The following is a 19,520-nucleotide window of genomic DNA, read 5'->3' on the forward strand; positions in this document are numbered from 1 at the left end:
AAAATACCAGCAGCAGTGTGTGAAAACCCTGTGAAGACTTACAGAAAACGTTTTACCTCTGTCATTGCCAGCAAAGGGTATATAACAAAGTATTGAGATGAACTTTTGTTATTGACCAAATACTTATTTTCCACCATAATTTGCAAATAAATTCTTTAAAAATCCTACAATGTGATTTTCTGGATTCTTTCCCCCCATTCTGTCTCTCATAGTTGAAGTGTACCTATGATGAAAATTACAGGCCTCTCTCATCTTTTTAAGTGGGAGAACTTGCACAATTGGTGACTGACTAAATACTTTTTTGCCCCACTGTATGTATACAATATACACAGTCTGGCCAAAATAAAATTAAATAAGTGTCACCGTTTGGATTTAAATAAGCAAATACATAAGGCCTTTGATTGGATAATTACTGCAGTGATTAATGTATTTCAGCTGCAGCAATTCTTTTAACCCTAACTGATGCAGTGAGTAGCTTCTCATTTCTTGAACAAACATGACGGAAGCTGTATCCTGTGCTCATGGAAAATGTTACTGTGTTTCAGAAGGTCAAATTATTGACCTGCATCAAGCAAAGAAAACTAATGAAGGAGATTTGAGCCAAAATGACTGGAATTGGGTTAAGAACTGACCAACACATTATTTAAACCTGGAAGGTTAGTGAGGAACCATGAACTTCATGGAAAAAATGTGGTTGAAAAAAGATCCTGACTGATTGTGATCAAAGATCACTTAAATGCTTGGTGTGAAGACAAATCATAAATAAATAAAATAAACAGTAGAACTCCCAACTATGTTTAATAGGGAAATTAAGATAATTTCCAGGGCGGCACGGTGGTGTAGTGGTTAGCGCTGTCGCCTCACAGCAAGAAGGTCCGGGTTCGAGCCCCGGGGCCGGCGAGGGCCTTCCTGTGTGGAGTTTGCATGTTCTCCCCGTGTCCGCGTGGGTTTCCTCCGGGTGCTCCGGTTTCCCCCACAGTCCAAAGACATGCAGGTTAGGTTAACTGGTGACTCTAAATTGAGCGTAGGTGTGAATGTGAGTGTGAATGGTTGTCTGTGTCTATGTGTCAGCCCTGTGATGACCTGGCGACTTGTCCAGGGTGAACCCCGCCTTTCGCCCGTAGTCAGCTGGGATAGGCTCCAGCTTGCCTGCGACCCTGTAGAAGGATAAAGCGGCTACAGATAATGAGATGAGATGAGATAATTTCCACTCACAGTGGGGTGAGAACTTACAGGATTGGGAAGAAATAGCTGTGTGTCTGTAAGAAACCCACTCGTTAGTGAGACTAATCAGGAGAAAAGGCTTCAGTTTGCTCGGGAGCATAAAAATTGGACTCTGAAGCAATGGAGAAAGGTCATGTGGCCTGATGAGTCCAGATTGACCCTGTTCCTGAATGATGGGCGTGTCAGGGTAAGAAAGGAATCTCATGTAGCGACACCCCATCATGCATAGCATCCACTGTCCAAGCCTCTGGAGGCAGTGTGATGATCTGGGGTTGATTCAGTTGGTCAGGTCGAGACTCGGCAACGTTAGGGGCAATAAAATAAAGTCAGGTGACAACCTGAATGTGCTGAATGACCAGATCATCACCACATCAATTGATTTTTTTTTTCTTTCCTGATGGAACAGGCATCAAATTAGGGCTCAGATCATGAAAGAGTGGTTCAGGAAGCATGAGGAATCATTTTTCACACATGAATTAACCACCACAGAGTCCTGACCTTAACCCCATTGAGAATCTTTGGGATGCTGGAGAAGACTTTATGTAATGGTTCCACTCTCCCATCCTCAACACAAGATCTCGGTGAAAACATTAATACGACTCTGGACTGAATTAAATATTGTGACGTTGCGTAAGTTTATCGAGCAATGCCACGGCGAACGCAGGCTGTAATCAAAGCTAAAGGTGGGCCAAACAAATATTAGAGTGCGTGACTTTTTCATGTTTCAAGTCATTCAAATTCTGTAAAGCTGCTTTGCGACAATGTTTATTGTTAAAAGCGCTATACAAATGAACTTGACTTTTTTTTTGGGCAGGGACGTGAACTGTACATAACACTAAACGATAGACTATACAACCATTAAGCACAGGACAGTACAATCTAGACAGGAGAGCGTGGATAAATTACCACTGTACATGCATTTTTACAGTGTGCACTAACAGGTGGACAGTAGTCCTTAGTGACTTTTACGTTGTTAGAAGTGTAGACAGTGTGTACAGGTTAAAGTACCTGGACACATAAAGTGAGCGAAGTGTAAATTGGCTGGGTGCAGTAGGTAGTACTATACAGTGGTGCTTGAAAGTTTGTGAACCCTTTAAGAATGTTCTATATTTCTGCATAAATATGATCTAAAACATCAGATTTCCACACAAGTCCTAAAAGTAGATAAAGAGAACCCAGTTAAACAAATGAGACAAAAATATTATATTTGGTCATTTATTTATTGAGGAAAATGATCCAATGTTACATACCTGTGAGTGGCAAAAGTATGTGAACCTCTAGGATTAGCAGTTAATTTGAAGGTGAAATTAGAGTCAGGTGTTTTCAATCAATGGGATGACAATCAGGTGTGAGTGGGCACCCTGTTTTATTTAAAGAACAGGGATCTATCAAAGTCTGATCTTCACAACACGTTTGTAGAAGTGTATTATGGCATGAACAAAGGAGATTTCTGAGGACCTCAGAAAAAGCGTTGTTGATGCTCATCAGGCTGGAAAAGGTTACAAAACCATCTCTAAAGAGTTTGGACTCCACCAATCCACAGTCAGACAGATTGTGTACAAATGGAGGAAATTCAAGACCATTGTTACCCTCCCCAGGAGTGGCCGACCAACAAAGATCACTCCAAGAGCAAGGCGTGTAACAGTCGGCAAGGTCACAAAGGACCCCTGTTCTGTGTTCTGTACAGAGGAATGGGCTAAAATTCCTCCAAGCCGGTGTGCAGGACTGATCAACAGTTACTGGAAACGTTTAGTTGCAGTTATTGCTGCGTAAGGGGGTCACACCAGATACTGAAAGCAAAGGGTCACATACTTTTGCCACTCACAGATATGTAATATTGGATCATTTTCCTCCACTGCACCACTGTACATATCTGTGAGTGGCAAAAGTATGTGAGCCTTTGCTTTCAGTATCTGGTGTGACCCCCTTGTGCAGCAATAACTGCAACTAAACGTTTGCGGTAACTGTTGATCAGTCCTGCACACCGGCTTGGAGGAATTTTAGCCCGTTCCTCCGTACAGAACAGCTTCAACTCTGGGATGTTGGTGGGTTTCGTCACATGAACTGCTCGCTTCAGGTCCTTCCACAACATTTCCATTGGTTTAAGGTCAGGACTTTGACTTGGCCATTCCAAAACATTAACTTTATTCTTCTTTAACCATTCTTTGGTAGAATGACTTGTGTGCTTAGGGTCGTTGTCTTGCTGCATGACCCACCTTCTCTTGAGATTCAGTTCATGGACAGATGTCCTGACATTTTTCCTTTAGAATTCACTGGTATAATTCAGAATTCGTTGTTCCATCGATGATGGCAAGCTGTCCTGGCCCAGATGCAGCAAAACAGGCCCAAACCATGATACTACCACCACCATGTTTCATAGATGGGGTAAGGTTCTTATGCTGGAATGCAGTGTTTTCCTTTCTCCAAACATAACGCTTCTCATTTAAACCAAAAAGTTCTATTTTGGTCTCATCCATCCACAAAATATTTTTCCAATAGCCTTCTGGCTTGTCCACATGATCTTTAGCAAACTGCAGATGAGCAGCAATGTTCTTTTTGGAGAGCAGTGGCTTTCTCCTTGTAACCCTGCCATGCACACCACTGTTGTTCAGTGTTCTCCTGATGGTGGACTCATAAACATTAACATTAGCCAATGTGAGAGAGGCCTTCAGTTGCTTAGAAGTTGCCCTGGGGTCCTTTGTGACCTTGCCGACTATTACACGCCTTGCTCTTGGAGTGATCTTTGTTGGTCGACCACTCCTGGGGAGGGTAACAATGGTCTTGAATTTCCTCCATTTGTACACAATCTGTCTGACTGTGGATTGGTGGAGTCCAAACTCTTTAGTGATGGTTTTGTAACCTTTTCCAGCCTGATGAGCATCAACAACGCTTTTTCTGAGGTCCTCAGAAATCTCATTTGTTCGTGCCATGATGCACTTCCACAAACATGTGTTGTGAAGATCAGACTTTGATAGATCCCTGTTCTTTAAATAAAACAGGGTGCCCACTCACACCTGATTGTCATCCTATTGATTTGAAAACACCTGACTCTAATTCCACCTTCAAATTAACTGCTAATCCTAGAGGTTCACATACTTTTGCCACTCACAGATATGTAATATTGGATCATTTTCTTCAATAAATAAATGACCAAGTATAATATTTTTGTCTCATTTGTTTAACTGGGTTCTCTTTAGCTACTTTTAGGACTTGTGTGAAAATCTGATGATGTTTTAGGTCATATTTATGCAGAAATACAGAAAATTCTAAAGGGTTCACAAAATTTCAAGCACCACTGTCGATGAAAATAGGGCTGAGGTGGAAGTTCAGCCTGAAAGAGTAAGTGTCCATCAGACAGATTTGTTCAGCAGTCTGGATACCTGTGGGAAGGAACTGTTCAGAAGTCTGGAGGACTTGACCCAGATGCTCAGTAGCCTGCGTTCAGACTGGAGAGGTGCGAATATTCTTTAGGGGGGTGATAGGGATCCTTCATGATGCTGCAGACCTTCTCAATACACTGCTCAGAGTAAATGTCCTCAATACCAGGAAAACTTGACTCGGTAACGTGCTGGTCCATTGTCACCTCCCACTGCAGTGTTTTTCTGTCTAAGGCAGAGAAGTTTCCAAACCAGACAGTGGTACTACAGGTCATGATGCTATGATATTTTTTGTAGAAGCAACGGAAGATGGGTGTGAGCATATGAGCTTTCTTCAGTCTCCTTCGGAAATAGAGGCATAGTTGAGTTTTCTTCACTAAGGAGGAAGTGTTCAGGGACCATGAGAGGTTATCAGTGATGTGTACTCCCAGGAACTTGAAGCTGTGAACTGTTTCCACTATAGTACTGCTGATATGCAGGGGAGTGAGGTACCTGCATCCTTTTGAAGCACATAGTCATCTCTTTTATCCTCCTGATATTCAGAGAGAGAGATTGTTGTCCCTGACTCCGGTTGCCTCCCCTCTTCTCTGTAGGCTGTCCCTTCACTGTTGATGAGCCCTACAATAGTGGCATCATCAGCAAACTTGATTATGTGGTTGCTTCAGTCGTGGGTGTGCATCATCATCATCATCATCATCATCATAGTTTCCCACCTGGTGCATTTCCGGCCTTGGGGTGCTTCTGAGTGGATGGAGGTGGAAATCTGACATCCATCAGTCGCAGGAGGGCTGCATTTTCCATCATGGCTATTCTTGCCTGTTGGGCGTCAACTCCCAGTAGCTTTTCAACATTCGTCCATACTCTCGTAGATGTTCTTACATCAAAGAGTGCCTGTTTTTGCAGGGCATCATTGTCAAGTCGGCAGATATGGCCAATATACTTCAAATGTTGGCGGTAGCAGAACTCGCGGATAGCTAGTGTGTTGGTGATCTCCCGCAGGCGTTGGTTTTGAGATTGTAAATTTCTAATCTATCTCTCCTTCAAGCTGGACATCACTCTGTACTTTTCTGCTTGGGGCGTTTTTACACTGGTATCCACCTTTCACCATTTTCCTTAAGAAACCATGCCACAAAGTCTCAATCTTATCCAGTTCCTTCTCTGTTAGAGGCCATGCTTGGATGCTGTATAGCAGGCGAGACCACACACATGTGGTCAGAAATGCCACTCTTGTAGAGAACTGTATTCTATGGTCTCTCAACACATGTTTAAGCTCATTCCATTTCTGGAAGGCGGCTCCAATCCTGACATACAGGAAGCGAGAGGCATCTATTTCATTGTTTGTAATGGTGTAGCCGAGGTATTTGAAACTTCGCACATTCTTTATTTTATTGTTACCGACAGTTATCAGGCATTCCTGGTTCTTAACTTCATCGTCGACATTGAAGGCCATTGTTTCAGTTTTGCTGTATGACTTCTGCAACCCAAACCGTGTGAACATTTGGTCATAAATTTTCAAGGATGTTCTTCAGTTCCTGGACAGACTTAGCAAAAATGACCTCGTCATCTGCGTACAGGAGTTCAGCGACGTGAGTGACACCAGCTGGTGGGGCCTTCTTACGATATTCCCTCGGTGACACTTCATTAGGTATGTAGTACTCTAAGGCCTGCTTTTGGATGTTTCTTCAGTACTTCATTGCGTGCAATTCATACCACAAAGTGTCCATGTATATGTTGAAAACGAGAGGCGACTCCAAGGCTCCTTGACGGTCCACTGCTAACATCTCAAAGAATCGTGTGCTCCCTTTAATACAGGCCTTCGTGCTGGTGTATAATGCATGTAATATGGATACCAGGTGGGGGCACTTGAGTCAGACTTCTAAGCACTTAAATAGGGCATCTCTCGGAATCCAGTCATAAATGGCTTTTAGGTCTACAAAGGCTACATAAATCGGGGTTTTGGACTTCCCTGCATTCTCAATCAACTAGCGTAGAATATACAGTATGTAGCATCCGATGCTGACCTATTCGCTCGGAAGCCAAATTGCGATGACAACAAGATGTATTTGTAAACTTCCCTGATCCTCTCAATGACAATCCCGGATAGCACCTTGGATACTGTCACAACTATACTCAGCCCTCTACAATTCTCTGCAAGCGACTTGAGCCCCCTCTTATGCAGACATGTTATGCTAGCTATCAGCCACTTGGATGGCACTTGGAGACTTCTCCATATTATTCCAATCAGAAACATGATATAGTTCAGCAGTCCCATTGACATCGAGTATTTTAGTTGTTCTGCATACTGTATATCTTATCTGTCCCCTGACATTTGCCATTCTTAAATCTCTTCATGGTTTTCTCAACTTCAGCACAGTCAGGCGCCAGGACACTTATGTCAGGAATATCATCCAGCGGCAGTATGTGTGGATAATTCTCAGGTTGTTCCAATTCGGGCTGAGGCTCATACATGCAACTACTAAAGTGCGTGGAGAAATGTTCCTCTAGCTTCCGAGTTGAAATTATTGGAGTGTTGAGCCGCCTCATTGATGTATGTTGTTTCATTAGCCTGAATTCCTCCTCTGTGTCCCTTTGTTGACTTGCAAAATTCAACTGATCTGCCTTAGCTTTGAAATAAGCATTCTTTAAGTCTCTACATAGCTTTCTCACTTCGTAAGACAATAATTTTCTCTTTACCAGGGCCTTCTCCATCCAATATTGTTGTGCGAGTTCCTGATGGGCATGGTTTGTCCACAGTTTATCGATTTCCTTCTTGGACTTGGGTGATATTGTTTCCTTAGAGGCCTCCTGCATGCCCCTATCACCCATTCTTCCACTTCATTTAGCTGTTTCGAGATAGGTTCTTTCCCTAGTCGAAGCTCTTGCTTTGCACTATATGCAGCTTGAATTTCAGGATCATCTCTTAGTCTTCAGATATCCGGGTATGAGGAAGGCATTTTCTTTTTACAAAATATCTCCTTTACCTGTGTTCTTGTTGGAAAAACAGTATGCATTACAACTATACGGTGATCAGTCTCAAATACTCCACTGTGCATTGGGTATACTCGGCAGTTCGTAGTAGCACGTTTAACAAACCAATCAGCCATTTTATAATCGAGCCTGCGTTTATAACCAAGGTTGGACTGGAACGACCATCTGTGTTCGTCTGATCTTGTTGCGTACATAGTATTTAAAATGTAGAGCTTGTTGCTTTCTGTGGTCTCAATAGGTTTTTCACCATTAAAGCTTATTGGGTCTATCATTGTATGGTCCCAATCCTCTCCAATGGTTGCATTGAAGTCACCAGCAACAATGATTTTATACGATGAGTGATCTTTCCTCAGCTTTTGAAGAGCTTTATTCAGTGTTCGATAGAAACTCTTTGGAGGAGGTACTGTATTCTTCAGTTGGACAATAACAGCAGTATATTCCTAGTTTTATTCCATTTACCTTAAATCTCACCATGGTCATCCTACCTTCTATTATATGCTCCATATCTAAGAGTCGAACACGTGGTGCTATAACGAGGGCTACACCTGCCTGTACAACATTCATACCATTATACTGCCCGCCAACCTTTCAGAACTTGATCATTAAAACAAATCTCACCGCTCAAGCGGGCGTCCTGCATGCAAGTTATATCCTGTGTTAACTTTTTACACTGCGTTACGCGATCCGCCAACTTGCTTTTGCGTTTACAAGTTCTAACGTTGATTGTTCCTAGGCGGAACACATGATGTCTCTGCTCTGACTTTGAGCTTCCGGTGTATGTGGACAGTTGGGGGTCGCACCTGGAGGACGCTCTGGACTCTTGCAGTGGTGTTTTTGTGGCTGGGGACTGCAGTTGACTTGCTGACTTTGGGACTGCGGTTGTCGTGAATGGTTTTGCACTCGGGTTTCCGTCAGTGTGGGGTTTATAGCATCAACAAAGCTGACTTTGTTAGGACTGCTAATGTTATAGTCATGCTGTCTGTTGTTGCCCAAATGAGGATGGGTTCCCTTTTGAGTCTGGTTCCTCTCGAGGTTTCTTCCTCATGTCGTCTGAGGGAGTTTTTCCTTACCACCGTCGCCACAGGCTTCATCATTGGGGATAGATTAGGGATAAAATTAGCTCATATTTTAAGTCGTTCAAATTCTGTAAAGCTGCTTTGCGACAATGTTTATTGTTAAAAGCGCTATACAAATAAACTTGACTATTTCATATTCCTTATACATACATATACAATTCAAAAACAGTACAATATCGTACTTTCACATTATCAAGTTGTCAAACTATCAAAAAGCTATAAAAAAACAGCCTATTGCCATTTGTAACTATATCCCAGAATGAAAGAGGCTACTTCACAAACTGGTGCCAGTGCTCCGTTTGCTCACCCAGTTACAAGACTGGGCTCCCCGGGGTGTACCTGTCACACAAGGTGACAGAGGTGGAGCTGGCTTGAGTGTGAGAGGCCATTGGACTTACAAATGCCTTGTAAGCCTAGCATACAGCGAGTTGTGCGTCACACAATTTACACCCCAGCATGTACAGGAGAGGACTCGGTACACAGCCCTGGGGGATTTCGGTGTTCGGGATGGAGTAGAATCTTTCTTCTTTTGGCCAAAAGACAATAATGCTGAAAATTTTGACGCAAATAGAAGTTAAATAGGTCTCCAGTGTGTCACATATAACACTTTATAAATAATTTTAATGTTGATGATCATTAGAAAGTGATTGAACATATTGTTTTCTTTTGTTTTTTCTTCTTGCTCAATACTGAGTGCATCAGTAGAGTGTCAGGGTGCAGGCACTTACAGACGCAAATGCAGGGGAGAGCAGGTGCATCGCAAACTGGTAAACAAATCCAAATCTTGAGGCAAGACTCAGAGTCAAGTTCGTAATGGGGTCGGTCGATCAGCAAACAGGGTGTCAGAGGTAAATAACAGTCTCAGAGTTGAAAGAATAACATAGTGGGGGTCAGAAACACTAACAGTCAGGTCAAAACAACAACGGCTTGGTATGATCAGGTACGCAGATGCAGAACGATACCTTGCAATGAGCTGGAGTGTTTGGCGTGCTTATACAGGGTGTTGGAATAAGGAACCGGTATAATCCCAATCAGTACTCAGGAGAGGGAGGGTGCTATGACGCTTGGAAGTTGTAGTCCGTGGAGGCCGTGGCTGAAGGCTGCCATGAACTCACTCAGTCACTGACATAGAGACAGTATCAGCCACAAGAAAACACCGAGCAGCCGATTTGAAAATTATTATATTGAAATGTGCTGACTTGTTGTTTAAACAATATCGCACAAGCACTTATTTCTCGAGTGCGTAAATCAATCCCCACTGCACATACTTTTTGTGTGTTTGAGATTAATTTTCTGATATTTCATTATTTCTCTTCCAGTCTGTATGAGTGTAATCTGACAAAGGAAAGTTGCAGAGCTTTGTCCACAGTTCTCAGCTCAAAGTCCTCCAGTCTGCGAGAACTGGACCTGAGTGGAAACAACCTGCAGGATTCAGGAGTGAAGCTACTCTGTGCTGGACCTGAGAATCCACGCTGTTCGTTGGAAATACTGAAGTAGGATCTCTCTCTCTCTCTCTCTCTCTCTCTCTCTCATACACACACCTCTTCTCTAACACACAGGTACCCAAACATTGGAACTTTTTGTAAAGTGGTGTACAACCCCGATTCCAAAAAAGTTGGGACAAAGTACAAATTGTAAATAAAAACGGAATGCAATGATGTGGAAGTTTCAAAATTCCATATTTTATTCAGAATAGAACATAGATGACATATCAAATGTTTAAACTGAGAAAATGTATCATTTAAAGAGAAAAATTAGGTGATTTTAAATTTCATGACAACAACACATCTCAAAAAAGTTGGGACAAGGCCATGTTTCCCACTGTGAGACATCCCCTTTTCTCTTTACAACAGTCTGTAAACGTCTGGGGACTGAGGAGACAAGTTGCTCAAGTTTAGGGAGAGGAATGTTAACCCATTCTTGTCTAATGTAGGATTCTAGTTGCTCAACTGTCTTAGGTCTTTTTTGTCGTATCTTCCGTTTTATGATGCGCCAAATGTTTTCTATGGGTGAAAGATCTGGACTGCAGGCTGGCCAGTTCAGTACCCGGACCCTTCTTCTACACAGCCATGATGCTGTAATTGATGCAGTACGTGGTTTGGCATTGTCATGTTGGAAAATGCAAGGTCTTCCCTGAAAGAGACGTCGTCTGGATGGGAGCATATGTTGCTCTAGAACCTGGATATACCTTTCAGCATTGATGGTGTCTTTCCAGATGTGTAAAGCTGCCCATGCCACACGCACTAATGCAACCCCATACCATCAGAGATGCAGGCTTCTGAACTGAGCGCTGATAACAACTCGGGTCGTCCTTCTCCTCTTTAGTCCGAATGACACGGCGTCCCTGATTTCCATAAAGAACTTCAAATTTTGATTCGTCTGACCACAGAACAGTTTTCCACTTTGCCACAGTCCATTTTAAATGAGCCTTGGCCCAGAGAAGACGTCTGCGCTTCTGGATCATGTTTAGATACGGCTTCTTCTTTGAACTATAGAGTTTTAGCTGGCGACGGCGGATGGCACGGTGAACTGTGTTCACAGATAATGTTCTCTGGAAATATTCCTGAGCCCATTTTGTGATTTCCAATACAGAAGCATGCCTGTATGTGATGCAGTGCCGTCTAAGGGCCCGAAGATCACGGGCACCCAGTATGGTTTTCCGGCCTTGACCCTTACGCACAGAGATTCTTCCAGATTCTCTGAATCTTTTGATGATATTATGCACTGTAGATGATGATATGTTCAAACTCTTTGCAATTTTACACTGTCGAACTCCTTTCTGATATTGCGCCACTATTTGTCGGCGCAGAATTAGGGGGATTGGTGATCCTCTTCCCATCTTTACTTCTGAGAGCCGCTGCCACTCCAAGATGCTCTTTTTATACCCAGTCATGTTAATGACCTATTGCCAATTGACCTAATGAGTTGCAATTTGGTCCTCCAGCTGTTCCTTTTTTGTACCTTTAACTTTTCCAGCCTCTTATTGCCCCTGTCCCAACTTTTTTGAGATGTGTTGCTGTCACGAAATTTCAAATGAGCCAATATTTGGCATGAAATTTCAAAATGTCTCACTTTCGACATTTGATATGTTGTCTATGTTCTATTGTGAATACAATATCAGTTTTTGAGATTTGTAAATTATTGCATTCCGTTTTTATTTACAATTTGTACTTTGTCCCAACTTTTTTGGAATCGGGGTTGTATAAATGTTTGCTTAAGTCAAAACAAACCTAAAGCTCTGCCAGATTTACAAAAGTCTCAGTAACAGATTTTCTTCATACTCACATGAGTACTCTGACACATGCCACCCAACACAGCACAACTCACTCACATTTAGTGATGCCAGGCAGCACAAGCTTTGGAGCAGCTTGGATTAGAGCTGAGAGATATCAAAAAGAGTGAGAGAGGGTGGATTTCATGGTCGTGTGTGTATGTTTGTGTGTGTGAGATTTCCTGAGTTTAAAATAATGCGGAGTAATACGCAGTTTGCCAAGTAATTTGCTCAGTACAGTAAAATTTTGAAGAAACCACTCCAAATTGCATTCATACACATTTCATACACACTGTTCTAGGAATTCAGCTCAAGCCTCTTAAGGGCGATCAGCCTGAGAGCTGAAAGTTCCTCTCTTTCCTGGTCCCCCTAGTGTGAGAGTAAGACCAGAGAAAAAGAATAAAGAATGGTGTGAACCCTTTTGATGGTTCACACGGGTGATGTTTCCAGCTCTGGAAAAAATTAAGAGACCAGTTCATTTTTTTTTTTAAGTCAGCATCTCTATGTATGGCAGCCATTTCATTCCAGTGCCTGTGCTGGTATTCCAACACAAGCACACCTCATTTTATTTAACAAGGTACTGATTACGTGATCACCTGAACCAAAACTTATTTAACGAGGAAAAGTATAAAAACCACTGCTGTGGTCATCACTATCCTCTTGCAATAGGACCGGTTTGGATAGCAAAAACAGTGCTAGTAGGACCTTAAATTTAACTGGAATCCAAAAATATCTATTCATCATGCCAAAAGAGTTAAAAAGAAAAATTTTGAGTGAGGAAAAGAAGGGTTCAATTCTGGCTTTACTGGCAGAGGGATACAGTGAGCGTCAGGGTGCTTCCATCCTCAAAATTTCAAAGATGGCAGTTCATAAGAACAAGGTCAAGCAGCCGATATCAGGGACAACAAAGTTACAGACTGGGAGAGGATGGAAACGACTCTCCACTGACCGGGATGATCAACAACTCCTTCGAGTGTCACTCAACAACCGTAGAATGACATCAGGTGACCTAGAAAAAGAACAGCAAATGGCAGCTGGGGTTAAGTGCATGGCCAGGACGGGTGGGGTTCAAGTCATGCAAAGCTACAAAAAAGCCCTTCGTCAATGAGAAGCAAAGAAGAGCCAGGATCTTTATTGAAAAATCTGATTTTTTTTTTTGTTGTTGTTGTTCTTTTGACCAGTTGTCATTTTCTGTAATTAAATGCTCAAAGTGACAATATTTTGATGTGGAATTTGGAGGAAATGGTGTCAGTACTTTTATGGAATAAAACAAAAATGTCTGTGGTCCTCAAACACACACCTATAAATCGTAAAACCAGCGAAACTGATAATTTTGCAGTGGTCTCTTAATGTTTTCCAGAGCTGTATATTGTGTTGCGTTCTTCTAGTTTCCTGAAAAATACTTGAATAAAAGGGTGCCCTCTCTCTGTGGATATCTGGTACCTGTAATGTTCTCCAGCAGAACTTTACCCAGAGCTACTAAATGAATAACATATTTCATCATTTCTCTTCCAGGCTACGTGACTGTAGTCTGACTGAGGAAAGCTGTAGATTTCTGTCTTCAGTTCTCAGCTCAAACTCCTCCAGTCTGAGAGAACTGGACCTGAGTTACAATCACCTGAAGAATTCAGGAGTGAAGCTGCTCTCTGCTGGACTGGAGAATCCACACTGTAAACTGGAGACACTGTGGTCAGATCATCACTTTATCACTAAAGATTACATAGAGACATGATTGTGTGTGTGTGTGAGATATCCAATACCAGTCAAGCTTCTGCACACCCCTACTCATTCATACGTTTGTAGAACAATACTGAAGGCATCAAAACTATGAAATGACATATGGGACATGCATGGAATTATGGGGTAAGCAAAAAGTGTTTAAAAAATCTGTTTGATATTTTAGATTCTTCGAAGTAGCTAGTGTTTACCTTGATGATGCTTTGCACACGCTTGGCATTCTCTTAACCAGCTTCATGAGGTAGTCACCTGGAATGCTTTTCAGTTAACAGTTGTGCCTCGTGAAAAGGTAATTGGCGGATGAGTTTCTTGCCTTCTTAATGCATTTGAGATCAAACAGTCATCATCGTCGTCATCAGCTGTCCATCGCTAGCGATGATGACTGCTCCTTCATTAGGATGTGCAGAAACAAAGCTGGGCCACGAGGCTTGCACCAAAGCTCCTCTCCTAATGAAGTGCCTTGCACAGTAAAGTAAGACAAATGATGTCGTGCCCCCATCGTATTGTCTCTCTGGACCTCCAGACTTGATGCCAAGTGGTGCACAAAAGTGCCACAGACCTGATGGGTATGGAAGTTGCCCTGCAGTGACAACTGACTTGCCGAGTGATGCCATCCGTTGGCTATTTGAGTGGCTCTTCCGTATGCCATCTGGTGGTGTGCCATTGACCCTGTTGGGTTCGTCTGCCACACTGCACCAAAAAGCGCCCTGCTGCCAGCGCCTTATTGGTGATGTACTATTTAACCCATAGCTGGAACCCAGGCAGGTGCTACCACTCCGGGTCAGAGCGGACCTGGGAGCAATGGGGATTAAGGGGTAACTCCACTTTCCCCAATACTCAAGTCCTCCTGGACCTGAGACTCACCACCGGTTGCAGTTTAAAGACGGACACATTCCAGGTCAAACAGTAAATAGTAAATAATAAAAATACAGTAAATAGTCCTATTCCACAACTGTAGCAATCCATACTATATCATGAACTGAAAACTAAGTAAAAAGAAATGACATCCATCATTACTTTAAGACATGAAATGACTTTTAATTCATAAAAGTAAAGAAAAGAACACTGAATTAGAAGGTGTGTCCAAACTTTTGACTGGTACCGTACTTGATACATTTGAACTGTTTTGAAGACGTTTCGCCTCTCGTCCGAAAGGCTTCCTCAGTTCTGCCTGACTGATAGGGAGCATCAGGTATTTATCCTCTCATGGATCATCATGGAATCCGAATCAGAATGCTGATGGCTGCATTGTAGGTGGCTGATAAAAGATGTCATAAACACCCACCTCTGTTCAGTGATGGTCGTTCCAGGTTGACAAAAATGAACGATCCTCTCTGGCTAAGATGTCTGCCAGTTTTCTGGAAGTCCTCTCATAGGGATCTCATCCCAAAGTGCGTAGAAACATATCTGTGACGAATCTCAGTCATCCAGGTCCATAGTAATCTGTGGTTGGTAGAAGAGAGCAACTGGACTTGCTTGAAAAGGATTCATCAGCATTCTGATTCGGATTCTATGATGATCCATGAGAGGATAAATACTGGATACTCCCTATTAGTCAGACAGAACTGAGGAAGCCTTTCGGACGAGAGGCGAAACGTCTTCAAGACTTTTCAAGCAAGTCCAGTTGCTCTCTTCAACCAACCACAGATTACTATGTACTGGATGACTGAGTGTCTTCACAGATTTGAACTGTTTGTTTTTTTTAAGTAGCTGGACATCATGAATACATAACTGTAATTATGAATTGTAATTATTCTTCTTTGGCCCTTGTGTCTGTATTAGGGGTATAACAGAGACCTTGTCTGTGTTTGTATCTGTTTGAGCAACAAACTATTAATATTTTCATATTTGGATTTATGCCAGAATTGTGCTTAGTCTGTACCAGATACATGATATCTACAGTGCTGTTTGTAGAAACATGAACACGGATCAGGGTGGAGTGTTTGTAGGCTGCTCGCTCTCACATGGGTGTGTTATACACGTGAACTAATGGTGTTATAAAAAATTGTATCTGAAAGCTTGTCGGGTGCGTAAAGACGTCCCTGATCCTGTAAATGTGCTGATGTGATTTCCTGTCTTCTAATTTCTTTGTGTGAGGGGAAACACACTGACAATTCTTTGTTAAGGTTTAGCTGTATTACGGCTGTGTTTGTGTATTTTGAGATCAGTGTTCCGATATTTCATCATTTCTCTTCCAGGCTGTGTGGATGTACTCTGACAGAGGAAAGCTGTAGGTTTCTGTCTTCAGTTCTCAGCTCAAACTCCTCCAGACTGAGAGAACTGAAGCTGAGTGACAATAAAGTGCAGGATTCAGGAGTAAAGCTGCTCTCTGCTGGACTGGAGACTCCACGCTGTACCCTGGAGATACTCCGGTGAGTTACTGACTTACTGTCACTTTAGACCTGCACACACATGCACAGGACAGATTAGATTAGATTAGAACTTTATTGATCCCTTTGGGAGGGTTCCCTCAGGGAAGTTAAGATTCCAGCAGAATCATTACAGATAAACAGAGAAAAGAAATAGAGAAAAAACTTCTAGATAAAAATATAAAAGAATAAGATATGAGGAAGGGGGGGAGGGGGGAAAGGGGGGAGAAGTGGGGTTAGGGTAAGTGTGTGTGTGTGTGTGGGGGGGGGGGGGGCAGGAGAGATATTGCACTTTATATTGCACATTGTCCGGTATTGCTTATTGTCAGGCTCGGCTACTGCTCCTTCCCGTCCTCTGTCCTCCTGTTCCCCCTCCTCCCCCCCAGAGAGGAGTTGTACAGTCTGATGGCGTGAGGGACAAAGGAGTTTTTGAGTCTGTTCGTCCTGCACTTGGGAAGGAGCATTCTGTCACTGAACAGGCTCCTGATGCATTTGTGTGTCTCATCTCATCTCATCTCATTATCTGTAGCCGCTTTATCCTGTTCTACAGGGTCGCAGGCGAGCTGGATCCTATCCCAGCTGACTACGGGTGAAAGGCGGGGTTCACCCTGGACAAGTCGCCAGGTCATCACAGGGCTGACACATAGACACAGACAACCATTCACACTCACATTCACACCTACGCTCAATTTAGAGTCACCAGTTAACCTAACCTGCATGTCTTTGGACTGTGGGGGAAACCGGAGCACCCGGAGGAAACCCACGCGGACACGGGGAGAACATGCAAACTCCACACAGAAAGGCCCTCGCCGGCCACGGGGCTCGAATCCAGACCTTCTTGCTGTGAGGCGACAGCGCTAACCACTACACCATCGTGCCGCCACATTTGTATGTATGAATACAATTTGCAGCAGAATTTTAATAAATGTATAAACATGCAGTTCTCATCTGTGGTCATTTTAACTGTAGCTACGTGGTGGATTTTCATTGCTGTGTGCGTGAGATGGAGAGGAAATATACAGTATATTGTAGAGACTTACTGCAGAGGCAGGCAGAACACAGACAGAGGCGGAGTGGCAGTTTACAGAGTATTTTATTTTCTTAACGAATGAGAAAGATGAAAGAGGCAATTGCTGAATGGGTATGGGATGCCAAGGACAAATGCAGCCCCAATTACATACCGTATAACGGCGCCCAAATGACGGGCTTGTCAAAAGGCCCAAAATAGAACATGTGAAAATCGCCCAAATTAGAAGAAAAAATCCTGTTTCGTAAGGGTGGAGAACCCAAAATATTTTTAAATTATTGTTAAATGTCATATATATTTCAATTTGTTGTTCAGTTGCTTCATAACATAAAGTGAACATGAAATGTGTCTAGCGATTACCGTAAACCGTGGCTGAGTCTCTGACGTCTGAATGTCGTAAAATATACTTCCTTTATGTTGTGAAATTCTCAACGATTCATGATAACACGTGGCTGTCGGTTTGTGATAATTCTAAGAGTAATAACTTTGTGTTGTTGAATGACTGTTATACTAATTATACTACTGGACCTATTATTAATATATGTAAAGACATGCTACAAACTATTTTATGTGGTTATATTATATATTGATATCTTGTTTTATTTTAATTGATATATTGTTGAATTGACACATTCTAGCTTTTTCGATATGTATCAATAGCTTAATTTAGACAGATACATGTCATATTTTTGATATTTTGATTGTTCTAGATCATTATTGTTTCACTGTGAGATTTTAAAGTTCTCTGCTGCCCATACTCTTGTGCAAATAGATTGATATTACATATTGTTTCCCATTTTTCATGCATATAAAAAATTCATGAACTATTTTTTTTATCTTTTTTACTTATTCAGAATGGGTGGCACGGTGGTGTAGTGGTTAGCGCTGTCACCTAACAGTAAGAAGGTCCGGGTTCGAGCCCCGGGGCCGGCGAGGGCCTTTCTGTGTGGAGTTTGCATGTTCTCCCCGTGTCCGCGTGGGTTTCCTCCGGGTGCTCCGGTTTCCCCCACAGTCCAAAGACATGCAGGTTAGGTTAACTGGTGACTCTAAATTGAGCGTAGGTGTGAATGTGAGTGTGAATGGTTGTCTGTGTCTATGTGTCAGCCCTGTGATGACCTGGCGACTTGTCCAGGGTGAACCCCGCCTTTCGCCCGTAGTCAGCTGGGATAGGCTCCAGCTCGCCTGCGACCCTGTAAAGGATAAAGCGGCGAGAGATAATGAGATGAGATGAGACTTATTCAGAATGTTGGAGAAAACTTTTGACTTTTTAGATACAGCATTAATTTATACTTGCACATGATTATGTCTCATCTCATCTCATTATCTGTAGCCGCTTTATCCTGTTCTACAGGGTCGCAGGCGAGCTGGATCCTATCCCAGCTGACTACGGGCGAAAGGCGGGGTACACCCTGGACAAGTCGCCAGGTCATCACAGGGCTGACACATAGACACAGACAACCATTCACACTCACATTCACACCTACGCTCAATTTAGAGTCACCAGTTAACCTAACCTGCATGTCTTTGGACTGTGGGGGAAACCGGAGCACCCGGAGGAAACCCACGCGGACACAGGGAGAACATGCAAACTCCGCACAGAAAGGCCCTCGCCGGCCCCGGGGCTCGAACCCGGACCTTCTTGCTGTGAGGCAACAGCGCTAACCACTACACCACCGTGCCGCCCACACGATTATGTAATTTCTATTATTTTTATTGCTCGATATATTTATAATTGGTTAAAAAAATTACTAAAAATGATACGTCAAAAATTTTCGGCACACTACGTGCAAAAATAGTAAAAAAAAAAATTGTTTTTGGCTCGCTACGCTCACCATGGTGCCCAAATTAAAAACCTGTCTTTGCCCCTGGATGCTGTCTCCATGTGTTGTGGCCAGTGAGGAAAGTATTAACATGAAGCATAGCAATAGTTGCTGTTGGCTGGGAGGTGTGGCAGCATGTGGCCCAGGACTCTTCCATGAGTGGCGGGAGTGAAGGGTCTCGACCAACATGTAGAGCAAGGGGAGAGATTTGTTACTGTTTGTATTAAGCAAAGGAACAGAGATTGTCAGCATTAGCATGTCAACAAAAACTACTTGCTTTCCTCTGGTCGTGGCACCCTTTTATCTTCTCCAGCTTTCTCTAAGGCGGTGAGAAGTCACAGTGATTATCCTGCACCAGCTGTGCCTCATTGTCTTGCTCTGCCCTGCAGCCATGTGCTTTCCATCAGCCCACAACAGCAGTGCTAAAACCATTCAGCATCACAGCGGCAGGAGTTTGAGCAGTTTTTCGCGAGTTCTAGATGTGTGCTGTCAGAGTAACCACCCCCCTCCTCCCAACTACAAGTCTACTGCCAGCAGTGTTTGAGCCCATTATCTGTATATCTGTGAGAACCTGTCTGCATTGTCATGGGGAACCCCCACTCGATGTTGTACCTGGAATGGGAAGTCCTGT

General features: G+C 42.9%; 1 protein-coding gene across 2 annotated transcripts in view; it reads left to right on the forward strand.

The window, feature by feature from the left end:
* Positions 1-19,520, forward strand: part of LOC132883063 (NACHT, LRR and PYD domains-containing protein 3-like) — a 49,976-nt gene that overhangs the window by 22,011 nt on the left and 8,445 nt on the right. For both annotated transcript variants that reach the window (XM_060916213.1, XM_060916212.1), the window contains 3 exons: positions 9,985-10,158; positions 13,452-13,625; positions 15,872-16,045. In XM_060916213.1, coding sequence (XP_060772196.1) covers positions 9,985-10,158; positions 13,452-13,625; positions 15,872-16,045 — 522 coding nt within the window. The remainder of the gene's footprint in view (positions 1-9,984; positions 10,159-13,451; positions 13,626-15,871; positions 16,046-19,520) is intronic.

Source organism: Neoarius graeffei, chromosome 3 (assembly GCF_027579695.1).
Source record: "Neoarius graeffei isolate fNeoGra1 chromosome 3, fNeoGra1.pri, whole genome shotgun sequence".
In the NCBI taxonomy this organism is placed as follows: domain Eukaryota; kingdom Metazoa; phylum Chordata; class Actinopteri; order Siluriformes; family Ariidae; genus Neoarius; species Neoarius graeffei.